We start from the raw sequence: 22,001 nt of genomic DNA, 5'->3' as shown, positions 1-22,001 counted from the left end.
GCTCCATCTGAGCCATCACACTGGCCTGCCTCCACTGAAATAATTGACTCATTTCATCTGATGATGTTTCAGATTGGGCCTGTGACTGATGCACTGTGAGCCCATTTCACAAGACAGAAAAAATAGCAGGCGGTCTTTTGAAGATAACAATGTTCTGTATTCAGTGTTTTTTAATCCAATAGAGAGTGGGTGGAGGCTCATTTTTGTAAAAGTGGTCAAGTAAAAAAAAACAAACTTGAACCAGTTGTTGGGGGAAGCTCTTATTCGCTGTCTTGCTGAGAGCTAGAAGAGAGGAGTGTTTCCATTCTCATGTCTGTGCAGTAAATATGAAGCTACAGGCAGCAACCAGTTAGCTTAGCTTAGCATAAACACTTGAAACACAGGGAAATAGCTAGTGTGGCTCTGTCCAAGAGTAACAAAATCCTCCTAGAGTCCACTAATTAACATATTAATTCTTTATTAGACCAGTAATGGGTATATACTGACTGCTTTGCTGACACTGAATATATGTTGACACAGTATCCACAGTTAAAGAGTTAGAGGTAACAGTGTTGTGCAGTGACTGCTAACTTTCTAATTTCATGAGTGCAAAGCAGATTCTGAAAACCTTTAATCAAATTTTTACCATGACATATTGTGAAAAAATTGTGCTCATTTGGGTTGAAGTTGTACTCGACTGCATTCTGCTTGTTACCATCTGTTAAATACTCGCTTGGCTACCTTGCCTGGAGTCTAGATTGCGAATGGGAAAACCCAGTGATGGTGAACTCCAAAATATGCTGGAAGAACATGTGAACATACTGTAGCAATCAAGGCAAATGGACGTTGTTTCAAGAGACGTCTGTGTCGATGAGAGACGTCTGCGTCGATCAGACTTCTGAAAGATTTCGCTCTTAAAGGCGAGAGGAGTTTTGGAAAAGCTGTGTTTCCACTGCTTTGACTGATGGCTACAGAATTTGGATCTGGCACACTCGAAAAAATGGCAAAGTAAACATTATTGTATTTATGATGAAAGTGTCCGCTCTCGTGAGACAGAGTGAGGTGACACGGATAATATAACAGGAGAGCAGTTTGGAGGAGTCTGTCAGGAAATATGCAGTTGATTCAAAGTGAGATATCTTGAGATGTCACTGCGAAGAATTCCAGCCATTAGCTATACTGCTTATCCTTTGAGGGTTGCAAGGGGCTGCAGCCAATCACAGCTGACACTGGGGCGAGAGGCGGGGTAAACCCTAGACAGGTTGCCAGTCTATCACAGGGCCGACATATAAAGACAAACAACCATTCGCCCTCACAGGCACACATTTAGAATCACCAATCAATCTAAGGTGTAAGTCTTTGGACTGTGGGAGGAAGCTGAAGCAGCTAGAGGAAACACAGGCAGGCACGGGGACAACATGGAAGCTCCTCACAGACAGGCCCCCAGCTGAACTGGGTCTCCAACCCAGAGCCTCCTTGCTATGAGGCAACAGTGGTAACCACTTATGCCACTGTGCCACCCACCATTTGGAATACTCTTTTAAATATGCTGCTAAATATGCATTAAAATATTGTCTCTTTCACAAGCGAACAATAAAATTAATGAGGATTAATGGCATCACAATGACCTAATATTGTGAACAACATGTGTATAAGCGTTTGTATGTGTGTAGAAGAATGTGTGGGTGCACAGCCGTTAATAGTGCTCCACAGGGTTTGTGAGTTAATTACACATTGGGCTTTTCTGATTATAACTTAATTAATATGCAAAGAGCCATTTTGAAATAATTTACTTATTAAAAGCACATCACTAACACTATGTAAATGAAAATGTTAAAACAAGAAGCTACACTAGTAATTTCTTTCATTCATTCTAACCTTGGTCTCTGTAAACTCATGACACGTGAAGCTTTTCAGTCCATGCACCGGAAAGTTTTGGCACCTAATTGCCTGGCTGGCTGACAGCCTCAACTTCTAAAAATATATAACATGGTCTTTCAAACAAGAGAGATATGGTAGTAAAAGGATGAAATACAGGTGCAGACAGATACGAGAAAGTGTGTTTTTTTTCCTCTAAAAGTTCTCATGTGTCATGTCCTTTTTAAGCCTCCATCAGCAGGTACAGCAATCTACAGCTCTCCCCAGGGTCCGATTCCTCTCCGTCCTCTCCCCCACTACCCAACCACCCCCGACCATTCATCCATCACCCATTCATCTATCCATCCATCCATTCCCCCCACCCGATCCATTCATCCATGGAGGACAGAGCACGAGAAGCGGGGACAAAATTGGAGAGGGGAGAGGAGACGTTTGAGGGGAACAGAGAGGAGAAAAGGAGAGGAGGGTTGGTAGAGGAGGAACAACTGAAAGAGGAAAAGAGAGGAGAGGAGAGGAGAGGAGAAAAAGGAGAGGATTGTAGAAGAGAGACAGTGTGACCTTGTGTTAGATTGATGTATCTCTGGAGAAAACGGATTGTCGACCCACTCGCACACAAAAAACACACACACGCAAAGTCACGCACACACATACACAGGCTCAGTGCTGTAGGAATCACCACTTTGTCACTGTGCTGGCTTATCCATTATCCTGACTCTCTGCCCCCCTCTCTCTCTGTCTCTGTCTCAGTGTGTCAGGTCTGTTCATAGCCAGCATGGGGCTGAACACGGCTGACAGCAGTAGTGGTGGTAATCAGACGGTAGTTGTTCTGAGGACACATGGTGGAAATACATAAACACCCCTGCAGTGACCCCGAATGCTCTTAAGGCGGCCAGCAACTGTAGCACATTGCCATCTGTAGGTATAGTCTGGATTTCGAGTCTTTAGTAAAGATGCGGAAGCTCAACAATAATCTAAAGGAACAGTTCAACATTTTAGGTAATACATGTGGTTTGTTTCTGAGGACTGAGATGAGAAGGTTGACGGTATTCTCAGATCCGTGCTTTAAAGGTGCCCTGTGGTGTTTCTGACAACTAACATTGCTAGCCAACTTTTTAAAGACACAATGAAACAGAAAAAGAAATGTCCCTGTGTTAATTAGTCATTCATCTATTTATCGTAAACATATTTTTGATCTTTAACTTGGGGCAGTTAGGAAAATGTATCCAATCAAATGTAATTTGGGGAGACTAGCAAACAAATGTCCATCATACATTATAAAACCACACTTGACCATTAGCTAGTGAGTAGCTAGCAGAGCTAGTAGGAAGTGTGTGTTAGATTTCCAAAAATTTTGTCTACGTCTCAGTATCTCTCTATAGCTACGTAGAGTGCTGTATTTGCTAAGCCAGTTTGCTAAGGTAACTAAGCCCACACAATCTCCTCCAATTGAAGATATGTCTCAATACAGAAGCTAGCCTGGCTGAAAAACAAAAAAGCAAGCAAACACGAAAAAAAAAAAAACACACCCACCAGCATCTCGTTTGTTTATCCCATACATAAAAAGAACGATAAAAATGACTATTTGTGGTTTTAAGTGGGTGTTACATGGAGCTATATCTTGTTGCCAGGTTTATACAGCCCGTTCAGAGACTCAAAACATCTGTGCTCACCTACTGGCAAGCTGTGCTAGCTGGGGATGCTATACAGCAATGCTAGGCATATGGATAAATTGTTCCTATGTTTAACGAACCTTAAAGCACAAATTTTACAATTCAGTTGTGTAGACAAGGCAGATTCAAAGGTGTTGCTGCACCTGACTCGAGTCTTTATAAAAAAGCTAGGTTAAACATGTCTTTGCATAAGATTATTTAAAAGAAAAGAAGAAAGCAAATAGCCCACGCATGGTTCTCAAAATGTGAAGCTTTTCCATTTAAGTGTCCCTCTCGCTCAGTTTTCTTCTTCTATTCTATTGCCAATGTTGTTACATTTCTTGTTGCCATTTTTATCTTAACTTTGACCTCCTCTTATTCAGTGGCAGTGTGAGTACACAGTCGATCAGTACAATCCTCAAAACATGAACTGTAGGTGTGTGTGTCAAGGAGAAAGTCTCTAGTAAAATTGATAATATTATCATAATATTGAATCAATATCAATATCAATACAATAAATGAGATGTGGTCCTCTTGAAAGGAACATACACAGCATAGGAGAAGAAATGAGAGGGGTAAAGTTCCAGATGCAAAGAGAGAGGTGGAGAAATACCACTCAAGAGAAATACTAGTCTGCTTCAGAGATGGAGGTATAAAAGGGAGATGACAAGAGCTGATGAGACGAAATGGAAGATGGGGGGAAAAAAAAGGCAGTGAGGGGGACCAAGACGAGGAAAGAAAGGAAGGTAATGCTGACGTGAGGACAGATGAGACAGACATTCACTTCAGAAGAAACATCTAGCAACAAAGGCAAGCAGTAATAAAAATTAAAATCACCTTGAAAACTCCAAATCCACCCACATCCACACGCTGACACACACCAGCACCCTCACACACGCTGACACACACAAAAATATACTATAACTTTTTGCGCCCACTACAATGACACACTTGACACCAGCAGTGAAACAAGTTTGTCATAAGCCAAGCTGCAAATCTGCACATACACCATCCTCCTCTATCACACACATACATGGGATGGACACAATATCTAGTCTGATGAACACTTGTACAGAGAGCTGAAAATTGAGCAAATGGAGGAAGCTAAAATGGTTGTTGCAGTATGTTGTGGTATATAAAACTATAACTAGGGCACTGTGAGTTTTTGCACTGAACTGCAGAAAAACAAATGCTGGCAGTGATTCTGAGGCCTGAAACCATGCAGGCTAGGGTTTTTGGACAAGTGTCATTTGGTCTAGTGCTATTTGGCAGTTGATGGACAATCAATGCAAGCAGAATGGGCTCAGTGCCAATGTGGCCCCAAAACTTTCATGCAGTCCACCTTGGTTTTCCCATTCCCATAGAGGATTCACCATGAAATATTTAGGGCCAGCTAGTCTGGAGTGGAAGTGGACAATACTTATAAGTGCTGACCAGAGAGGAGAGAGCTGGACAATGGCAGACATCATAGAAATGTTATTTTTGGTTATACAAATGCATTCATGTTTCCAACACTGCATTTCCACAGTGAGATTAAAGTCACAGTTGTGGTCAAATCTTTTTGTGGTTTTTTGAATGTAAACTCAACATGGAACCTCTAAATAATGCAATAAGCAATGCCGATTGTTTCGGCCATGATATTAAACAATAGACAGCATACAGTAGGCTACATCAAAAGCTGAATGAGCAGTGTCTATGTTTCGTGAAGGATGACTGTAGACGGTGGCCAGTGTGCCCCACAATTTACCTGTTAATTTATACCCTCCCTCTTAATGCAGAGTGCTCTACAGAGCTATGCGCATGACTTCATTCAGAGTGACACCTCCGAATTGGTTTGGGAAAGGCCCACAGTCACACTACACTGTGACATTTACTCTTTTTCTGGTGCATCTTACAGAAAGCTGGCTGGCCTGAGAAAGACACGACAAGAGAAGCTGCTTGGTAAAAGATAAAGAAGGCTATCTGGTAATATCTGGTTGAAACAGCATTGTGTGCCTCTCTTTTTGGTGAGCATTCTTATCGTTTAACACACTGCAGCTGTGCCACATATTTATAAGCATGTAATCACACACACACAAAGCGGCATCACATATTCATTGTCACGCAGGAACTCTCATAGACAATCACACAGGTGCAGAGAAAATACATTCACAAGCATTTATGGTTTATAAAACAGCAGCACAAACACAAAGAAGCACACACATCACACTCAATATATGACAACTCAAGCATAACGCCTTTCATGCCTTCTGTTGTGTCTTGTTCACATTCGCAGATAAGTCACATTCAATTAAAACAACAGCTGAAGCACCACCTACATACCGCAGGCTTCAAATGCATTCATAATCAGAGTCAAGTCAAGTAAAGGAATTCACCAGACCAGAAGGTTTGCATTTCAGTCTGCTCTTTTCAGTGCTAGTAGTAATCAGTAATGTCAAGTTTGAATCCAACGATAATAGCTAGAGTAAACTATGCATTCGTGCTGATTTCAGTAATGAGCACAAAATTATTATGATCTGAGTTCTGAGAAGTCTCTAGGGACGTTAACAAGCAGGACTAAATGGGTTTGGAGGTGTTAAACTTTCAGTCCAAAAGCCTGATTTGACACATTGTATGGTCTCTCAGCCCGGGATCGGGGCTCATTAAAAATATATTGGAACTCTTGTCACTTGGGGAAACCAAATGTGAGTAAATATAGTCTCTTACCTTGGGACCCAGGCTAATTAAAACATACTACTGCTCTTGTCAGGCGGGGGTCCAAACAGCTAAAATCAACCGCTCATCCCGGGACTTGAGCTCATTAAAAACACACCAGTGCTCATGTCATGAGGGGACCCAAACTGAGTAAAATATTGTCTGTCAACTGGAAGCCCAGGCTCATTAAAACATACTATTCTTGTTATGTGCAGATCCACCAGAATAACACTTGCAATCCTGTTTTTGAGACCCTGCCAACAGTTTAGGAAACAGAGCTTTACACGTGTAATTGAATGCAGGTGGACAGGTGTGATGAGGCGACAAGAAGAGAGACAGATGGGTCCAGGGAGATTGGAATTGAAGGGACGTCTAAGATTGTATACCTTAGCTAACGATGAAATAGCTAAAAACCATTACGCACGCACTTACAGACATGCTTGACGCCTGTATACGCTCCCCCTCTGCCTCCGCAGGGAAGCGTACGCGCTCACAGGCATTCACCTTTGGCTGCACCCCCCGTCAGCGAAATGCCAACCAGATAAATCTCAAGGACTAAGAGTTAAACGGAGAATTAATATTCTGACAAATCGAGCAGAAAGTCAAGAGAGTATTATGCTGAGCTCTCCCATCGGTGATGACTTCATCTCTGTCTTATCTTACTTCAGTTTGCTCTCAGTTCAGGGAAATATAAATGTGATGTTGTTTTTTTTTTTGTTGTTTTTTCAACATTACCATAGCGCTGCTATATCTATTTCATCTATTAACTAATTAACTATTAACATTGTCTAATGAATTGCAGATTCTTCTTACTGTAGGAAGTGAGAGAAGAAAAACTATGACCATGAGGATTACACAGCTGACAAAACCTTAACATCCACTATTTACATCCAAAGCTTTTTGGTGTGTAGGTTAATACTGTATATCAAAGTTGCAAGTTCAATAACACTTTGTAATTTAGTATTATAATTATTATTATTATAATTAATTCTTTAATCTGTCTGTAAACAGAATGCAGTCTGGGAGTTAAGCATATCTCATTCTCACTAAATAGCTTTAATAGGTTGCAGTGGGACTGTGATGGCACATAGTCAAGTTGGCATCCATCTGGTTTGTCAGAACAGTGTCACAATTAATGTCTGTACCAAATGTCATGGCAATTCATCCAACAGTTGAGCCATTCCACTCTGGGCCAAGGTGGAGGACCGAGTGATGTTTGTAGAGCCATGGCACTAACATGGCTAAAATACAAAGTACTAAAAATAAAAGATGCTCCATGGACACCATGCATCTTGCTAGCGTTTGCAACTTGCAGCAACTTATAGATGCTGCAAAATTCAGAGAAAATACATGGTATACATGGTATACTGCAAAATGCAAAAATGTAACTCAAGCATAAAGTTGAAATTGTAAAGCGGTTGCCAGAAATAGGAGAAGTAATGTGCGCAATTTTGATATTAAATCCCTGCTGAGTGGACTTCATTTGAGTTGACAGAGAAAAAACAGTGATAAAGCCAAAGAGAAAAGACAAGACAAAGACAAAAAGAGTGACTGAAGGAGAGATGGATGAGAGGAAGGAGGAGGAGACATGAAGAGAGACCCCCTTTACCTTCGGTGTCTTGGCCGAGGCAGGTTGATAGCAGCAGCAGATAAAGGACTCCTGTTCCCATTAGACTCAGCCATTTGACCCGGCCCTGTGACAGTGGCCCTATTAAGTGCATTCTAACCATCTTCACCACCGTGCTTCACCACGCATCCAGCTGCATAGAGAGAGGAGACAGGAACATATAAACAACACATCACCTCATTTTTAGCTGCACAATATGCGACATTGAAAGCAGCAGCAGCAGAGAAACATCTGGTGGCCTTGGTTGGCCCTGGTCACAATTTCAGGGGGAAAAAAATTAAAATGCAGTAATTTTCAGGTACTTTCTTTTTGGGCTACGCCACCTGTGCTCTGACGTTCAGTGAACAGCAATGTGGAAGCACATCTGCCACTGAAAGAAACAGCAGCGGTCATAGAGAGTTTGATGGAGCTGAACTGTATGCACTCTGTTCCCTCCCCATCCTGACAGAAGTAAGCTCTGAATGAAAATATGCTTTCTGCATTGACAGTGCATTCCATTACATCCCTTAGGTAAGATGCCCTCACAACCTAAAACTCAGATGGCATTTAATATTCATTTTGCGGATGCTCTTCACGGCTGCTACTTCACAATCTACAATCTTTGATCAATCTTTGTGCCTGTGCATCAAAGTAAATGATTGTTTCACAGGGATTGCCATCACAATGGAAAATATAGAAACCTGTGGATGATGATAGAGAAGGAAATATTTTGTGGAATGGAAAAACCCAGCGGTACCAAACAACATCTCAGATCCTGGAACTGATAATAGATTAGACATTTTGTAAAATGCTATACAGAGAAGAGGGTGAGAGAAATACATTACGCTGACATCAGAATCATTTATTGACCAAGCATGTTAACACACACACACACATACACACACAAACACACCAGGAATTTGGTTCTGGATGTTGGAGACACTCAAGCAATACAGACAATATACTGAAAATGTACATGTAACCTACTGACAATATGCAATAATAAGATTATATAAAGCATTAAGAATACACATGAAGTGCAAGTGGGTGTGTTAGTGCAAACAACAATAGTGTGATGTATGAATACTATACAACACAGTATTTGTAGATGTGAGGCAGGGTGTAATAGCTATCTGTGTGTGTGTGTGTGTTGCTTAGGTTAATATTAATTAGATTTTATAGGGAAAACATATACAGCGGAAGGCAAAATAAAAGGTTTCTTCAAAGTTCTCAGTCGAAGAGACATTTGTTTACTGTCTGAGTATTTATGTATTCATGTCTATAAATTGCTCTTTGATTGATCTGCAGTAAAGTAAACTGAGGCAGCACTCGTTCTGTCCCACATGTGTGAGAAGGCCATTATTTACATGGTGTCAGAGCTAGAAGTTGAAAAGCATAAATAGTCCACTGTGTATGTTATGTATTCCAATTAGAATTAAGTATAAGTGTGTTGATCCAGCAGTATTATGAGCAACTGACTGTTTACCAAACTCCTAATCCTTAAAGGTATACTATGCAGGGTTTGTGTAGACTCATATAAAAGTAATTCCTCTCAATTATCATGTATGGCCCATTCGAATGTGCAGCACTGAATTTATTTGCAGAAACTCTTTCTTTTGCCTGAATTTCCTTATTTTATTGTTATTTTGCTGTTTGCTTCATTTCTGGGCTGCTATTGGGCAGCGAATGTGTGGCCTTCTGGCAATAACAGTGTGCAGGGTGTGACTTAATAAAAATTTAGTGACTAAGTTTTTATTGTTGTCTCCATTCTCTCCTCTGCTCTCTGTATGTGTCATGGATGTACAAAGAGCTGCAGGTCTGGACACAGACAGAGGCCACGCACAAGAACATAAGTGGAAGTTAGAAAATACATTGTGTTTATCAGCTCAAATCTAAAGGACAAGAGCATGCACCCTGTATTGTTTCAAAAATTAAAAGCATACAAGTACCATTATTCAAACTGGAATGTGTTATTATGTATTTAAATTTTAATTATGACCTGTTCAAAAATAACCCATATAAACTCCCCTTCCAATCATACCATGATTAACTCACTATTTGAATTAGTCAAGATATAGAACCATGGTATATTGACACCTTACCTTGTTTAGCATTATTTTATGCCAGTGCTCATAAACTTATTTGCATGGTAATTCTGAGAATATTTTTCCCTACAAAAAGACATTATCCTGAATAGGACCTTAACTGAGACTAAACTCAGCTGGGCTTATTCAGTAAGAACAACATTAACTGCTTCCCATCATGCACAATCTGCTGCCTGTTTAATTAGGACTGATTTATGAAGTTCCCATGGCAGAGATTACCGTGACAAAGTCAGATTACTATTGCCCAACCCTCTGAATGGAGATGGAGTTGGCTGACAACGAAAATGTAATTGTGATATTCCACCAAACCCCAGAGGTGAAATCCAGCAGTCACGGTGGCTTGAACCAGGAGCAGCTTCATTTGAAGGACACACTTTAGACTCACGATGCCACCATGCTGCTCTTAACTGCCCTTAATTAAGCTTAACATATTAAACTCGGGTGCTTCAATCTATCCTTAATGGGGTGCAGGTGTGGCAGACTGTGATCAAGATGTAACAGAGTGTTAGAGAAAGCCTGCAGAGGAAACCGATAACACCTCTGACATTGTGGAAATATTTATCTTAAAAGAGAAGCAGATCTTTTTTTTTTCCTGAAGCACTGACTTTATGAACTGCCAGGGATACAACATGTTTTTGAATTCAAAACCACTCTGAGTCCCTGTTGATCAGATTTATAAATAATTCTGATTTCTTTTTTTAAATGAGATCCCCGGACAACTAAACTCCGGTGGTCCCTGATAGTCATGCTGTGTTATTAGCCAGAAACGAATGGACACACGAGGGTGAGCTTGCATCAAAAGCATTTCTGCTGTCTTATCATCGTATTTAAAATTACAAATTTAAAGTTAGGAGCACAAAAATCCACTTACATTCTGTCAAACTTTCTGAGATTATTTGTCAAAATGATGGATGCCTTTTGGTATTAGTTTTAATAAGAAAAAAATTCAACTAATTCAACCCCAGGTTACATTAGTGCTCGTGCCTGAGTGGATGTGTGAGTGGTACCATCATCATGTTATTGGTTATATAGACCAAGTTCAGCAAGCACTAAGTAATTTGAATATTTGAGCATATTGTAAACTACCCAATGAACAACTACAAACTTACAGATACCCTAAAGCAGACAGACATATTAAACACAACACTGAAGTTGTGATCAAAGTGATGCAAGCCACTGGATAGAAACATGAAAGTGCATTGTCAAGATAATGTTTGCTCACATTAAATTATTTATACCTTGTCAAACACTCCAAATTCCAGCACACAGAGTACATAAATCAAACATAGAAGTTCTTACTTGACGTGTAATTTGGATTTTAAGTAAGTCTGATGCTGATTATGGCACATCCCTCAATGTTTTGATAGAAACATGAAAAAGTAACTCAAATTTCTGTTGAAAAAAATCTAATATGGGAGGATCCATGAAGACGGCCCCTGACTGAAAGCTTGACTAAGTAAATTTATATTGCACAGACTGGACTTTGCTGATCCTTTTTCTATTATGCCGTCATGAACTACATGAGCAATCTGACCCCAGATAACTGATTTCCCTTTCCCTGCACCAATCACAGAGGGAAAGATCAAGATAAAGAGAAGCAGACAAGTTAGATTATTATACTATTAGACTTAGCTTGAGAAAATTGAGGGGCTGAAAAAAGGGCTGCAACTCATTATAAAGGCGACATCTTGACCTGATAATGTTATTGTGTATATTCAGTCTTCTACCTTGAAAGACGTAAAATTCATATTTGTTGGCAGTACCCATGCAGCTGCTAGCAACAACGAGGAACATTTGTTCTTACATGAGTTGTTACTAGCTAATTCAGGAACATTGAAACTACAAATGAGAACATTAGAAACTGCATTTTTCATTTTAGTATCATTAAAATGTTTATGCACAATAAAACATGTCAGTAAAACACTGGTTTGTGTAGTTTTACCAACTTGTGTAAAGTGGTTAGGTTAAGGTTAATTCTGACTTTGAGGCCCAATATTTATGTTATTAGTCTTATTTTGTTGCTAGCACCACAGACTAGAGCTACAGTAAATGAAACAGTAAAATTTCTGTTTAATGGCCGAGTAAACATTTCACACAGAGTAATAGACCTATGCAGCTGCTAGCAACAGATTGGGATCGGGGGGGGGGGTCAACACCCTGGGCTCTTTGTTGTGTTCCACAGTTTTTGTGGTGCTGTAGGAGCACTGTCCTGCTGGGGGAGGCCCCTGCCATTGGGGAGTGTTGTTGGTCCACAACAATGTTTAGGTGGCTTTAACATGTCAAAGTAACATCCAGGTGAATGTCAGGACCTGTCAGTGGTTTTAATGTTGTTGCTGATCACTGAATATCATTAGTCAGGAGACGGCTATCCACCATATTGTTATTAAAAGTATAATAAAAATCAATTAATTTAGTGGGATTTGAGAGATGATACACATTATCAATTATACAGTATTAATGCAGTATTTCATGTTGAACCAGCATAAGCAATACAACTTTTGTTATAAATTTAGAACTTGTCTCAGTCAGAGCCAGTTGTGGATCACAAGTGTGACACTCTGTGTGCGTTGGGCAGAGTTGCTGGCTTATGTTTAATTCTCTGGTAAAGTTGACAGAGCACTGTGGCAGACGATAGTAGGCCATGCTGTAAGCGTCAGTAACCAGGATGATGTGTATTAGGGCTGAAGGCGTTTCTCCTCTGGTGGAACTTCAAAAAGTTTCATTCCTCCAGAGAGGAGAGGAAATACACTCAGCAGAGAGAGCGAGAGAGAGAGACAGGAGACAGAGAAAGAGAAAGAGAGACAGAGGCTCACACAAAGGAAATGAGCAGGAGAGAATAAGAAAAATGAGGAGATGCAGTGGAAACAGAAAAAGGAAGAGAGATAGAACAGAGAAGAGAGGGCAAAAAAGAGCGAGAAAAAGAAATTAGAAGAGAAGGGGAAGACAAACAAAAGATGGTGACTTTGTCCCAGACAATACCAGACAAAGAAGAAAAAAAGGAATGAGAGAGAGATTGTGGCCTGTACTTTAAAGGCCACTGGTTTCATTGAACATCAACAACCTCTCATTGATGTCTAGTGATCACAGGGTGCGAGAGAAAATAAGAGGAGGGCATAGCTGGGCCAGGAGAGGACAGAGAGAAGGATAAGAGAGAAACAATTGCAACCTGAGAGAGAGAAAAAGGTGGAAAAGAAAGAGGGGACCGCAAGAGAAAAACTAATGGAAAGAGAAACTTTCAAAAAGGAAAGAACTTCAACCTTAAAACTGAGGAAATATTGATAGAGAACCTGTGCGTGTGTTAAAAATAGTAAAATAAAGAAGTTAAATAACAAAACAGAGACTTAACCCAAAACAATAAGTAGGAGTGAGAGATGGTAACATGCTGTTTTAAGATCTTGCACTTCCCTGGTGTTTGTGATCAGCTTCCTGTCATTGCATGTGACTGATGAGACCTTGTTACTGTAACTCTAACAGACTGCGTATGCATGTGTGCAGGAAAAGACAACAAATGAAAATATTTCCCTTGTACTGTCACTGCCGACATCTGTCTATTTCCCTCTCTGTCAGTCTGTCTGTCTGCCTGTTTGTCAGAGTCTGTCTGCTTTGTAGGACGCCATTTTTCACAGCTCCTCCGCTGCCAAAACAAGACTAGAATTTTCTTTTTTTTTTCATTTCAGGCAGATGGCTGACAGCCTTATGCGGAGTGACTTACTGTGTGAGGTTTATTGTCTTGCTCAAGGGTATTTTTTGCCAGGACACAGAGCAAGTGACCTGTGACTCTTGGGTTACAGGACAGGCATGTAATGGAGTCGCGCTGCTGTATAGCATGAGAAAAAAGGCAAAACGTACAGATTCAAAGCACAATTCTCCTGTTTTCCAATTTCCTTTACACTCACATTTTTTCATTTCTGTGTAAAAGATAATACAAGATGAGCAGGCTTCGAAACACAGGCTCCAGGTGCCAGGAATTTGTCAAGTCCAAGCAGACAGGTGTCAAGTTAAACATGTTCTGTGTGCGTTAATGTGATAAACAGCTTGTGTAACACTGTCAAATTGAAGTAGATGATCCATGTAGGTTACAGCAAACAGTATTTGCAAATACATGTACCACTTCACACCTGCATTTGGAATTATTCAATTATGTACAGTTCAATTTTCTGTATGAAAGGCTATTAAATCAGATTTGCAACGAGCTGATCAGGGACAAAATCTACCCCACTTTGCAGCAACAGAGAGCACAAACACACACACAAGTGCACACACACATGCAGTTGTGTTGACCAGGCTGTCCAATAAGCTAATGGCGGGGCACTTTGCTCATCTTGTTCCGCCAATCTCACTGAGTGTCACAGAGACAGTCAGCACCTGTGAGTGTGAAGAGGCGGCATCCACAGCACCACAATTTCCCTGATTGCACACAAGCACTGAACAGAGAGAAATACACACAGGGAGGGAGTGAGAGAGAGAGAGAGAGAGAAAGTGAGAGATCGGAAGTGAGCATAAATTATGAAAGAGTTTTATAAAGCCTCGGGTCTTAATGCTCAAGTTCTGGAATTTATAAGACTGCAAGGGCTTCAGTGAGAGAGAGAGAGGGAGGGGGGAGGGATGGAGACACAGAAGAGCAGGTTCTGGAGTAAACTTTTTAACAAAATAAAGAAAACAGATCAGAGTAGCAGAGAAAGCCCAGCCTACCACAACTGACCTGATACCCTGCTCTAACACAAATACTTGATCCCACAGTTAGAGACAGGGCCTAAGTTGACACCATTGTGTGTTTTTATAGATGTACAGCTGACTGTGCTGCCTTCAAATTTCCCTTTGCTAAGATTCTAGTGCCAAGAACAGATGCTGAAAACGTGCACTCGAACGACCCGTCTGGCCGTCACTCCATCGAGCCAATAGGAGGCTTGTTGGGATGGGATGACCACCAACATTTACTCCAAGAAAACCACTGGGAAAAAAACAAAAGAAGGAACATGCTGACACGGTTACAGTAAAATCTCGCTTTTCTGATTACAATATCTCATCATTAGTTTTCTAGGTTGTTTCATGCAAGTATGCGGGGTTGTTCATTTGCACTTAGATTGTAATTTGGATATTTTTCAGCTGCACTTGAAAGCTGCAATAAAGCTAGAACGCTGAGTGGGAGCATTACACCACTACACGTTCATGTCAACAAAACTGACACTTGTTGCTGTTATGTTACCTTGAGTGCTACTGAACAAATGAAGCAATTTGTGGGATTTGTTCGTATCTGCCTCAAAGGACTTTTCCAAATGTAATCAGTCTGTTATTGCAGAGCACAGGGAAGGTACAATAAACCAAAACTTGGCTGCAAAAATAGATGTATTGACCAGTATTGCCATCCCAGAAGCGAAAAGAAGGATATAAGTGATGCAGGACAAATTTTGTTAATACACACTAAATTGCCAAAACCAGGGAGCAAGGAGAGAGCCGGGGATTGCAAAGAGATGAAGGAGAAAATGAAGAGAGAATGAGGGATTAAAGCAAACTGCAAAAAGAAAGATGAAGAACGAAAAGCAGACTGATGATAAAATGAAATTGGGAACATATAAAATGAAATGAAGAACGGTTGAAGGATCACAGAGAAGGAGAATTATGGTAAAAGAGAGCAAGGGAGAGAACATAAATATCACAGCGTATTACATACCCGCCGTTCTAAGTGATTATGCAATAAAGCACTAAAAAGCACTGAGGTGTAAATATATAACTTTTTGTTCTAGTCGCACATTTTTCAAAACTGTCACAACAATATTGCTTTGTTTAATAGTCATGCAAATAAATGATTTAAATTCAAAGCAAGAGTGAGAAACCAAGAGAGGGGTGTTGGGGGTGGGGGGTGGGGTTACAGAGAACTTGGGTCAGTTGAGGACAATTATTTTGCAGTGTTTCCAATGCATTCGTTCCACTTGGCAGAATTGGCGTCTCATCCGCCCAGTATGCTTTGTCAAATCCTGGAGGGTCTAGTCTGTTTTGCTGCTGTTGTGATGTAGAGAAAACAACTCCACTTCCACTTGACTGGCTGGTGGCTCTGTGAAAACATACTGTACAACTGAATTCGAGGTGTCCGTGATATTAAAATGTAAATCTTATGGAAAAGGACAGCAACAGTATAATAAAGTTGAGGTGCTGTAGGCGCTGGTTTCTCAAGAAGTACTTTATCTATCTACTAATGAGGCTGACAATTGTCGCCTACAATATCCTTTTAAAAGCAGTGCAAGCCATCATTGTGGTTTACTATTCTGGATAGTGGGCCATAGCATTTTGTGTTTCTTGATACACTATATTTTGGCAGTATGATAAAAAATACTTCCAGCAAACAGTTTTAAAGCTTTAAAGCTGCTATATAAAATATTTTATATCAAAAATGGATCAAATGACTACTTGTATGAGAGAGAGGTTGTTCATAGTGACAAATCCACACAGAATTGCCATCTGGCTCTACAGAGCATTTTAGTGACTTTCAGTTCTCCCTCACTGCCATTATCAGCTTCTTTTCCACATGCAGCAAGCAGCTGCTTTGAGAGAAAAAAAAAACAAAAAACAAAAAAACTCAGATAAACCCACTGTATGCTGCATGCTCCTGAACTAGCACCAAACAGACGACAGACGAAAGCCACTGGCTGGTGAACACAGTGAGGAATTTAGCTGGAAAAGTGACAAATACTCTGGAAGGAGAGCGAATACTGGACGTACATTCATCACGACTCCATATGAATGCTGACTCCTGTGCCTGCTGGATGTGTAAACAAGTACGTTTGCCCTATGAAATTCAAGGGTGAAGTCTTTTTTCAGCTTCACCCATGTGTCCCCAAAAAATCTGGAGGGAAACACGCACCTCACAGGTAGACAAAGACAAATCAAAGAACTGATAATTCACGGCCAAAAATCAATAGATCAATATATTTTGGTACAGTTTGCCTTGTTTTGTAAAACTGCAACAAAGACAACAATCTTCTCCTAACGTTAACCATACCTTCACTATATTGTAGATGCTATATCGTGTAATTTGTGGTTTTGCAGAATTGTTCAATATCAGCACTCTGTTAGATGAGTGGGTTGCATGCCAGGTAGTCACCAGAGTTGTGGGCTTGTGTGAGAGGAGAGAGGAAGCAATACTAGCTTGAAAAGAAATGTGACCAGTCCGAGCTGTGTGTTGTAGAAAATTTTTCATCTTGGGGATGAAGCACACAAGCTGGCCAGATTAACAAACAAGCAACAAATATATTCCATTTCACACATTTTGCAATTAATGAAGCATAATATCACAGTTAAGCTTAGCGAGCCATTTCCTGTCCTCCATTAAGCCTTGATGACTCATTTCCTGTTCTCTTCCTGAGGAGCTCTCTCTCTGCCAGCAGGTGACACAACATTAGGAAGATATTCAATGCATGACACAATGGAGCACAGTCGATATGCATGAGTGTGCCTGTGTGAAAGTGTATATATGAGCTGGTGTGTGAATATATGCCTGCTCACATCTATGGGGGTGTATTCACATGTTGCCATTCATATGTGAGGGAGTGAATAATGAGGCATGCCCCGCGGTTAACATGGTGTAAGTAGGTGTTAACTATGACAGATTGTGCTGCCACTGGTGACCATGGTTGATCAGTCAGATAGCCTTCACCTCTCTGCTCCTCAATTATTTCACAGTCACATAATTGTATGGATGGCAATAAATCTCACATCTCATTTCATGCGCTTGATTTCACCTCTAATGTCTCAGCAGTTCCAATTTCAATTTGCCTGATCCTTCTTTTTTTTTCTGGAAAAACTCCAGCTAACAATGAGTGAGCTTGTAGCTGTCAGCTGTCACTGTTTTCCCTACACAAAGAACAGGACACACACATGGACATGCACTAGCTGTTGTGTTGAGTGTTAAGTCTAATTGGAGAGTTGTGTTCCAAAAATGAATTATCCAATGCTTGGAAAACTGACATCTACAGCCTATTTGCAGATGTTGTTACAGCACCCATGGATATGATACATTTAAAAGTATACTGAGTGATGTTTCCTTCCCCAAGAAACTTATGTCTTTTCAGTAAGAGGTGAAAAATAACAAGCCATTACAATGTTTTGGCCCTAACACAGGTACAAATCTTAATCCAAATTGTGAGTGATATGTACAGGGGCAGGAATGCAAAACTGAAATCTTAAGCCGTAAGCAATGCTATCTTTGGCAAGGGAAATGAACTGCAAATGTTTTTTGCCTTTTTTTTTTTAAACGAAAACTGTGCTCTTTGATGGTTTAATGGGTGGTTCATTTTTAATGAATGCTCAATTTTAGTAATTTTTGGATTAAATTTTAGTACAGCAGTGGCTATGAACACTGTGTAGAATTTTTTGGGGTCACTGGTGCAAACTGTCTCTACAAAGATGTAAAAAGCAAAAATGGTATTGATATTAGATCTGAATCCATTTATTACAAGAGGGATTTTTCTTCTAGGCTTGCAGGGCCAGACTACATCTCGGGAGATGAGATTCAAATCAGAGGAACATCTCTTGAGAACTGATTGAGCCAAACAGATAAGTGCTGAGTCAATCAGAGAACTGTGGAGATTGTTTGGCATCTCGAAAACTGACAAAACCTGTGAACAGCTATTAAAAGCAAGTGTTACAGATTTTATATGAAGTGCAGTTCTGCACCTGTGTGCCATATTTATTGCCTGAAATGTATTCTGAAGCTTATTTTGGTGAAGAGTTCAGGAGCAAACTGTCATTTTTCATAACAGCCACCATATAGCAGGAAATGGCCAGCAACACTTTTTTTATACCAATCAGGTGTAGAACGTGTTCACATTGATGTCTTAGGGAAGGAAACTACTGTCAGTCATTTATTGTTGGGCCTACTTGGAATGACACCTGTCCCAAGCAAATGTCTACTAAGCCATGATAGTCCATAGTGATGGAAAAAAAAAACATAGGGGCTGCAGTATTGAGGCTAAGAAAAAATCATCATATTGTGGTTACATTTCATTATTGAAGAGTTAATTTCACTGAGTTTTAGGTGTTTTTGATATAGTTTCATTTCAAACATACCTAATGCCAATTTAATGCCTAATGCCAGTTACTGATTGAACCTCAAAAAATCTGGGTTAAGGACGCATAAGAGACAGATTGTTTAGATAATGGTTAACGTTGAAGCAGTAGAGGCTATGATGTCCTTGCTATAAATTTGTAATATCCCAGATCGAGCTAAGATCACTCTGTTTTTCTCAGACTAAACAAAGCTTCTACAGAGCGACAAGGCTGTGCAGTTCTCTCTGTAACAATTAAAGTGACTTTGACATGTGGCGAACCCTTTTAACTGTTTTTCCTACAAATATGAAACATTGACACCAACAGGAATCCAAACCACCATTGCTAGCTATTACCAGCACTCTTCATACCCCTGAATTCTCTCAATAAAATGTCAGACTTAAAAAGTCTGCCTCTGTCAGCCTAGTGAACTAATTCTTACCCCGACTCACAGAGCCTGACATACTGCCCTGGAAGAGGCGTCAGGGCTCGCATGCAACTCCCAGCTGCCAACACCACTTAAATGTTGTCACCTGTGTTTGGCTGCAAAGCTGCTGATCCAGTGATCTGCAGGGCAATCATCGGCACGCACAGTGCAAGTGCACAAAGCTGCTCTTTATAGACTTCAATTACTATTTGATAAACCAATAAAGGGATGGATAAATAAATTAGCAAATGCATGAATTAATGATTTGCTGAACACAGCTTAAACCAGCAAGAGACAGCAGCGCCTGTAGTGTTTGCTTTGGTTGGATCACAAAATGTACTATGAGCAGGTTTTTCTTTCTAAAAATGAAGATATTAAAGGAAAACTGTCAGAATACCCACAAAGTCTTCATTATCAGATTGATTTTGGGATATTTCTTGTCTTGACAAACAAGTACCCAACAATAATGCAAAAGCACTGCTGTCTCCCAGAACATCAATGACAAACGTCCTATCTGGTATGACTCATTTGAAAAATGCAATAACTAAAAACATATTTAGAGCCCGCCTGATTTAGCTTCTCTTTGATTTAGATTTGCCTCATCAAGTTCATGGCCATTCTAAGAAATAGCAACAGAGAAACACTTGGCCTCTTCAAAATGTTTCAAAACTGACAGCTTTGTTAAACATTAATGACAGCGGGGAGAATGAAGAATGGTAAGGAAGAGAACATACTAGAAGAATAATTGATGTGGGGTGAAAATAACTGGCTGAAAGTTATCTTACTTTGAGTATTAGCGGTTGCACATTGTGGGATAAAGAGGAAGAGAAGACATAGGAGAAAAAACATAAGACAGGAAGAGCAAGAGCAAGAAAAATGGAAAGGTGAAGAGGCGACATACCAAGAGTCCAGTCGGCATGTTAGTTGTCATAGATTCCACAATTTTGAACCGACATACAGCAACTAGCAAGATTTTGTGTACATCAAAGTTAAGTTCGTACATCACAAATGACTCACACCTGACCCTAACGACTCACATGATGGCAGGTGGGTCACCTCCAAGGCAACAACCCCACTATAGGTTAGATACCTCCATCAGCTTTTAGAAGCCTTTTGGGTGAGTGGTGAAATGTCTTCAAGGAACCTATAAGATGACCAGTTGCCTTCGACTATAGCACTTAAGACTTTACTGATCCCACTAAATTCTTGCTGCTTTAGCTTTAATTTTCAGTTTAGCTTTACTTTCTTGTAAGAAACTGCTGAATGTGCCCAGTTGAAGCTACTCATTACATATGTAAAGCTAATTAAAATCCTACAAAGGTATATTTTTAGGATGTGAACACCTGCTTAAGAGTCTACAGCCTTGCTTTTGGCTCTACAGTGGTGATTTGAGATAAATGCTCATGTCAGCACGCTAACAGCCTCGCAGAGACATTCCTATGTTCCCAGGGTCCCATGTTTACCAGATTTGTATGGCAGATAATTGGAACATGATAAAGGGTCCTATGTTCCCCAGCTCTATAAAGCTCCAGGTTAGGGTATGGTTTAATGTGTGTTAGCAGAATACTGAACAGAGGGACATAGGTAATTGGGAACTGAGGACCCTGGGAACACAGTGTATACACTCCTCAGGCTCAAGATGACAAAGCTAACATGTTCAACACATTAACCATCTTAGTTCAGCCTGTTAACATGCTCACATTTGCTAATTGGCACTGTACAAATCTGCATATGAATCCATCAAATAGTTGTTATAGAGTTATGCTAGAGGACAGCACTAACTAGAAACGAAACAGCATCTTTGGATGCTGTTTCACTTCCAAGTAGGAGAAACATTGTCGAGCTTTTAAAAGCATAATGTGAATATTCAAGTCACATTAACTGACATCTAAAGTGGACTTAAAATCTTTTCTTAGTAGGAATTGATCTATCTCATCAGTATGTCTTAAGCCATATTTTTCCTGTTAAAGGTCATTCACTGAAACAAGAAAATCCTCAGCCTCGATATACGTGCATGAAATCCACCTGAGCTCCTCCAAATGCTGAGACAGTCCCCTCAGTTTCAGTATACTGTCTGTTTTCATGCATGACTGTTTCTAATTTTAGTTACATTTTGGGTACTTGTTGTGGTTTTTTCATGCTGGTTACAGTGCTAGTATGGTTGACCTATATTATAATGATACAGTTATAAAACAGAAGTTCTGTGCTGCCACATCAAACAACGTACCAAGTCTAGACCCCATATAAAGAGGAAAAAAAAATCCAAAGGGCTAAAAATAATATGAATATTAGAACATACTGAGACTCTGCCAGGACCATGTCCTCATTACAATTTAATATTTATCACACAGTTGTCGGTTTCGGTTTCTTGTTGTGGCACAAGCGATCCCAACCACAATGAGGTCCCCTGATGAGTCATTGTTATTATGTAGAAGTGGCATAGTTTTCAAAAATAGCCTCTACCATCAACTTCTACCATGTGTTACCTCGCACTACACATTTAAAACTTGTACCTCTGAGCTATCAATAATAAACGAGTTAAGCTAATTTAATTTTTTTTTTTAAGCTGCTGAGTTTATGTAACACCACTTGGTATGGGCAAAGGTACATCTACATTTTCA

At 40.1% G+C, this 22,001-nt stretch overlaps 1 protein-coding gene across 1 annotated transcript in view; it reads right to left on the bottom strand.

Annotated features, from left to right (window-relative positions):
* Positions 1-7,949, bottom strand: part of LOC108873433 (protocadherin-15-like) — a 132,479-nt gene extending 124,530 nt beyond the window's left edge. The window contains 1 exon segment of the mRNA XM_051066397.1: positions 7,810-7,949. Within this exon segment, the coding sequence (XP_050922354.1) occupies positions 7,810-7,930 (121 nt within the window). The 5' untranslated portion in view covers positions 7,931-7,949.
* Positions 7,950-22,001: the final 14,052 nt, after the last annotated feature.

This window comes from Lates calcarifer, linkage group LG23 (assembly GCF_001640805.2).
Source record: "Lates calcarifer isolate ASB-BC8 linkage group LG23, TLL_Latcal_v3, whole genome shotgun sequence".
Lineage (NCBI taxonomy): Eukaryota > Metazoa > Chordata > Actinopteri > Centropomidae > Lates > Lates calcarifer.
Note: the sequence above shows the minus strand (reverse complement) of the source record. Positions and strands in the feature narration are given on the sequence as shown.